General features: G+C 40.8%; 1 protein-coding gene across 1 annotated transcript; it reads left to right on the top strand.

Annotated features, from left to right (window-relative positions):
* Positions 1 to 418: 418 nt before the first annotated feature.
* LOC106812976 (serine/threonine-protein kinase Nek3-like) lies at positions 419 to 1,834 on the top strand. The gene is made up of 3 exons (XM_014817009.1): positions 419 to 520; positions 1,159 to 1,307; positions 1,717 to 1,834. The coding sequence occupies exons 1-3, from the start codon at positions 419 to 421 to the stop codon at positions 1,832 to 1,834; spliced, it is 369 nt and encodes a 122-aa protein (XP_014672495.1).
* The last annotated feature ends 4,962 nt before the right edge of the window (positions 1,835 to 6,796 follow it).

Here is a 6,796-nt window from a genome sequence, read left to right as displayed (position 1 = left end):
AATTGGTTTCATTAGAGAGGGACTGTGCGAGACTGTCCCAGCTCTGCTGCAGAAATGCAAGGAGTCGCAAACACAGAGCCACATATGATATGCTGTGGCAGCCTTACACTACAACATTTGCTCGCCAGCAGTAAGCTGCTTCAACTCGAGAGGTCTACGCAGACCAATCTTTCCAGCAAACGCGAGCCAGCAACTGCACACCGTGGCCTGAGTCGATGGTGACGACTAACGCGAAGCCTACAAGAGAGGAGGAGAAACAGAAATAGCAGTATGACAGTAGCCTCTATTCCTAAGACACTATCTGTGCTCCCACCCAGGTGATTCTGTACGTGTACTAAGATCGCCCACATGCCATCACTGCGAACCTGGAGTGGTGAAAACCAGTGAGCATATCTGTCCTGATTGTTGTGGCGAGCATATGGAAGCAGATTCAAGGGAATCTATCGCCAAAATTGCCGCCTACAGGAGAAAAGCCTTCAGCAGCGGCCAGCGACAGATATTCGCATCAGAGCATGCACCAGTGCTCGCCATCGCACTGATCGCTGCCTGCCCTGAGAGATAACGCGCAGGAACGCCGACAATTCAATCCTCCAGCTACGCCGATTCGTCGATCAGGCCAGTAAAAGTGAAGGCCACTTGAAAGATTAGACTTATGAAACATTTCCTGTAGAGCCATATCATTGTTTTTACACAGTACTGTAATTCGTGAAAGTTGAGTTCATTTTGAACCTTCCAGAAAGAAGGGGATTGTCATAGTTTGTCAGTAGTTATGTTATATGTCACGATAGATGCGCAGCAGCTGGTCCGCCAGTCATGCAACCGTGTTGGTTCTGGCTGAGTAACGTGACTGTCAGCATACTCTAGCGAGTTCTTTATCTAATTAGCTTATCCGTATGTACGAAACTACGAGCACTTTTTTCTATAATGACTAATTATTTCAAAAGTATAATAGTAATATATATATATATACTGTAACAATTCATTTTACACAATATCAATGATAATGTGAAGGTAACAAGGCTCGCTGATGATTTTTTATTTTTTATTTTTTATATTTAATTACTTTTGCTTTTTCTCTGTAAAATGTCAAATAGAGGTAAAGATAAACATTATTATTGCACCATTGCTTAGCAGCTGTGTGTATGCACGCTGTTTCAGGGAGGAGACTTGGGAGACAAGATCAACATGTGGCAGAAGGAGCAGAGGATGTTTAGTGAGTCTCTAGTGCTGGATTGGTTCATCCAGCTGATGCTGGGTATTCAGTACATGCATGAACAGCGCGTGCTGCACAGGGATCTGAAGACTAGGTATGTAGTATTATCAGGAGTGTCATAATATAGACACTATATACCTATCTGTCTCTATCTCTCTCCCTCTCAGTCTCCCTCTCCCTCTCCTNTGTCTGTGATGTCACGTTAAATTGAAAACGTGCTCTCATCATTCGCAGAATTGCTGCTTTTACAATGCCTTGTTCAGCACAATTAAAATGCTGCTAAAAAAGCCTGTACAGAATTTTTTTTGAGAACATTTTATGAAATTTCTTATAATTACATATATTATTATATTTAATAATATACACTTCATTGTAAGGTTCATTCTTATTTTAACGTAGCGCAGGTATTGCAACATCTACTGCATAGACTTCAATGGTCTACCCTACTGCTCTACGTAATTGTAGCAATCATTGACAATTGCCTCTCTCGTTGTGACTTACAGAACACATTCTCCACAAACAATCATGATTCAAGATTGGAGATGTTGGCAGTCTCTCGGCATAATGACTGGAACTAGTACCGGTGGCAAACACCTGGTATTTGACACATCTCACTCATGAGCCGCCGACGGTCATAGGCATGCATGCTAACAACTCAAATCCGTATCCGGTTAGTAACATTGAACAAAGGGATGGTACACATAAACGTGAATTTCTAAAAAATATATAGTAGTTTTGAACCCTGTCAGCTCATACTTAAAGCCGCTTTATACTTTACCTCCTGATCCTGAACTGCTGTTTAGGCTCATCTGACATAGTCAGGTGCAGCTTGTAGAATCGCATGAGCGTGCGTCCGTTTCCGTACTTCCGCTATGTCAACAGTTGGGCACGAAATCTTAACCGCTTGACGTACGGTCACCGATTTCGGCTGGCGATTGGTGGGGATCGTCAAAACGAGTTGGGAATGTCGAAGCTGCGGGGTCAAAGGTCAAGGGGTGTAAAAGACAGGGGCGGAAGCATGTCCCTCCTTAACTTAAAGGCATAATAGGCTCATTGATATACAAAGTTCACCGAAATGCTACAGTACACTGGCCACCTTCGTAGTTAATAGTACATCTACCTTTTATAGTCAAACACCGCGTACTTAGTATGTCCAATATTCACTGCTGAATATATAAGCAAATGTTCTTAATTGAAATCCGTAATTCTGAAAGTCTGGCCGGCGCAAACGCTAAACTTGGTTGCCAAGCAAAAATAGCCTCCGATTCGTTAGGGCAACGTCACATGTTGCTAACCGGGTGTTAGCAGAGAATTGTTTGTCCCGATGCTTTAATCGACTTAATGACTATTAAATGTATTCTGGTGTATTCTGGGTATGAGGCACAAGCTAAATAATCGTTGGTGCTAATGAACGGGTACCGCACATGTCTTCATTTCAGACACAGGTGTATTCGTTTGACCAATATACAGTAAATACGGCCGTAGTGCCGTCTCTTCCTGTTTAGTCTGCGATCTCCATAGCGTCTGGCCCCCAACACCAGCCTACTGTCATTACAACGAGCGTCCGCTGATCGTGACGTGGATTCCACGTTCATTACAATCAGAGCTAGGTTACTATACAGGTACGGTTCACTGTAGCTACGCATAGCATTGCGTGCACGGCCGTCAGCGAAATGTCATGCGTGCGTGCGCGTTTTGCATCGTGCGAAAATGTCCGGGTGACTATAAATCTCGTATCACACCCTTCGAAGTATGCGCGTTTCGAAACTGTAAACAAGCTCAGTCAAGCTGATTCGTGGGACTGCGATTTCAACTTAGACATTGCTTAGTAAACCCAGCAGTGGATAGTGGCAAACTAATACGCAGTTTGCTATACAGGTAATGGTACTTAATCATACTCAGCAAGGTGCCAGTGTAACTCGTAGCATTCGTTAAAAATTGCGCATAATCAATCGGCCTATTATGCTTTAAGGTATAGGGAGGGAAATGCAAATTGCGGGCCATTCAATCTACAACGGCATCGACCTAGGCTCGTGATAGTCAGTGTATAGCATCATGATAGAAAAGCCAGTCACCTGTGCCTAATTGGAGGTCACGCAGTCAAAGTCAATCGCCACAGGGCAGATTTATAGACATTTTCTAAAGGACATGCGTCTGAGCGGTATCCGCGCGATCGAAAAACTTTTTGTTTCAGCGGGACCTGCAAATTTTATGGTTTATGAAAGAGACCATGAAATTACTTTTCTGTGCTGACTCATTCGGAGAGAAGTGCTCGGTATAGACTTTTGACACGCAAGAGTGGTTAAACATTGTTTGTTTCTCAACTGCGGTCTGGCCGAGTGAGCCTGTGTTGTGGAAAGCCCATTTTACAGGAAATTCCACACATATAACTCTTATTAACAAACGCTTACTTAGGAAATAATGAGATGACTTATAATACTATGAGATTCTGTCGATTACATTATGAATCAGTTGGAATACAGTCACTAGCACTCAAATCATTACCAGGACTGATGCTGCGGATTCCCCAGACTTAATTTCATCAGTCAAATTTGGCACCAAATAGAGCAATTAACGTGTGTACGTTCTTGGACTATTCGGATGCCACTAAGCACTGCGCCTACCTCTGTTCTGAAATTTAGTTAACAGATATTTGCTAATCGTATGCTGTTTAAATTAGAATCTTGCTACCGAGCTGCTCTGGTTGTAATCAACCATTGAGCCTATTCTTTAAGAGCCACCAGATGTGCCTCGCAAAGGGGTTTAATGATAGCCATTATTCGCTGACACCATGAAGAACGCAACGTTTATGTATAGAATAATATGTAATTATTTCGCTCCTGCTTTTTGCAATCTGTCGGTCACACTGACAGCTTCATTGCTGCAATGCTTTGGCTGACCGATGTGCAAACGATGCTGTGATAGCGGCCGACCATCTATCAGACATTTTATTACACTAGTTTGAAGTGTTGTTTTTTTTGGGTTGAACATAACGTATGTATAAGGACGTCCATTGTCTTATGCACAAATGACCTTATCAGACAGACACACCAGACACCAAATGGGCCCGATGTCGCTCTGGTCGCACTTGTTTACATAATGGCCAAAAAATTCAATTATGTAGAACCAATATTATATAGGTGAATGATTCAATCGGAACCCCCTGTGAATTAAATACGAGCAAATCTATTGGAGAAAAGCCTAAGTAATAACAGTTATTAATGATCTATCTACTAGGACTTCTATTTTAGATAAATATGATAGAGAGTTAGTAGAGAGTATTATAGAGTTTAGTTTAGTACCGCGAACAGTTTCGAAATTCGTATTCAGCTCGGTCTCACAGGTCAGGCAGGGGTAATTTATACGCAGAAATGTGGCACTGCGGTACGCGTTCGCGCACCGCCCCTGGTCGTGTTCGTAGCGCCATCGTTAGAGAGGCGCGACGCCAAGGCTTCCTGACGAATACCTCGAGCAGTTTAGGGGACGTACTTGAGACGATGCTGAGAAAGGATCCAGGCAAAAGACGTGTCGGCGACGTGAAGTGCTGCGAATACGCCTACATGCAAAACACCATCAGGGTGGTTGGTCATAGTGCGAAACACGTATAGTAGCAGGTGACATATACATGATGTACTTGATTGTTATGATAAATTTGAGTGTAGTCAATATATCCGTATTTTAAGTGTAAGTAGGAAACACATTGCAGTGGGGATTAATCAGTAGTGAAACAGAGTATACAGTGACATGTGTGACATGAGTATTGATTGTTACGATTAAACTTTGAGTTAGTGAATATATACTTATCATTTTACTTGACGTGTACGTCAGAAACATATTGCAGGGGTGGTTCGACAGTAGTGGAAAACACGCAGCACATGCAGGTACATGTGTGGATATAAGTTTATCTTGATTGTCATGTATGAATGTTAGTTGTAAATATATATCGATATTCTACTTGAGTGTACGTAGAAACAGCGTCCAGGTCGGTTCGATCAATAGTGGAAACATGCTGCAGTACATATATGTGTGTACTTGATTGTCATGTTAAATTTGAGTTAGTGAATATATATATCATTATATATAATATATTTGTATATATTGTTCTGAGCCCCAGGGTACTATCGGAGGGTACCCTGGATACGGTTCGATATATCGGAACGTACCCTGGTATTTTTATAATATTTTTTTTTATTTAGGCAATTATCCATCATATACAATACATAGCATACTTTTACAATAACAATTATTAATTCATTTAAAATTGTGATAACTACCAAGGATACATACACAAAAAGCATGACTACACACTTTTTACATTGTGGTCCTTGTTTTGCTATGCCTTGAATCTAATAATTACACTACTATCACTATCAGCACTAACTATTGAAATATACAAATTTGTTAGTTTTACCGGTCAATTACAATGCGTAAATTCTTCTCATAAGACGATACAAACTTTTCTTATGCCTATTTCAACCGAATTCTTTTAGCGAAAATCATACTCCTCTGCCTCTAATGTTTCTACCTTTTCCATCAGACATTTCTTAACACTATACTTAAAACTAGAATAAACAGAATTTGTCCTAACTTGCTGTGGTAGAGAGTTCCAAGCTTCAATTGCAGTATAAGTAAAAGAGTTTTTCCCACTGCTTCCCACCCTCGGGTTAAAAATAGACATCTCATGCACCTTCCCTTGTATTGAAACTATGGACTTCTGACGTTAACATGAAACCTTCTGTCATATACTGTGGGCCGAGATTATGTAATATTTTAAAAACCCTATTGACCTTCAGTTGCATTACCCTTAACTCTACAGGTACCCAATTTACAGCCTTGAACTCTCTAGTTCCTATGTGTGCTCTAGTACCGCACGAAGGGTCGTTGTCGTATCAGGTACCACATATATGTACCCGAGGTAGTTTTAGGTTGTTTAGTATTGTGTTTATATTTTTATATGAGGTATGTTTAGGGTTAGGGTTAGGGAACACGTCTGTAGTACAAGTCTGGTACACTTTGTGTATACATATATGTACCTCGGGTACATATATGTAGTACCTGATACGGCAACGACCCCTTCAGCTCTAGTACCTAGGTTGAGAACACATCTAATGGCTTTATTTTGACACACTTGCAGCTTAGCCCTTGTGCGCTTTGTGAGACTGCTGTACCATATACTGCTTGCATAGTCAAAATGACATTGAATTAAGGCAGAAACTAGTAATCTTTCACATGCCGTGTTTAAATACTAATTAGCTTTTCTAGAAATAAATTTCAATCTATTGTTAACCTTTTTTACAACCTTGATTCCCGTTACCTCACCACTCATGGAGTCTTCCAAGTCTATTCCTAGATACTTAACTGTATTTTTATGTGCAATTTCCACCCCATTACATCTGATGTCCAGTTTTGGATTATCCCTGAGTTTGTGTTTAGTTCCAAAAATAGTACTTTCTGTTTTTCCAAGATAAATTTTCCAAGGATAAATTATTATCATTGAGCCATTTATTCATGGAATGCAATTCTCTACTTAATTCGTCCTGTATAGTCTGTACCTCTGTCCCTGAAACTAGGCCTACTAGAACT

Source organism: Priapulus caudatus, unplaced genomic scaffold (assembly GCF_000485595.1).
Source record: "Priapulus caudatus unplaced genomic scaffold, Priapulus_caudatus-5.0.1 Scaffold709, whole genome shotgun sequence".
Lineage (NCBI taxonomy): Eukaryota > Metazoa > Priapulida > Priapulimorpha > Priapulimorphida > Priapulidae > Priapulus > Priapulus caudatus.
This window is presented reverse-complemented; position numbering and strand designations above follow the sequence as displayed.

Bases quoted from the DNA above. Each gene is read 5' to 3' on its own strand.
- LOC106812976 (XM_014817009.1), top strand. From the start codon at position 419: ATGGAAGCAGATTCAAGGGAATCTATCGCCAAAATTGCCGCCTACAGG. The intron at 521-1,158 runs GTGCTCGCCATC...ACGCTGTTTCAG, and splicing joins TCGCATCAGAGCATGCACCA to GGAGGAGACTTGGGAGACAA. The intron at 1,308-1,716 runs GTATGTAGTATT...TGTGACTTACAG, and splicing joins CACAGGGATCTGAAGACTAG to AACACATTCTCCACAAACAA.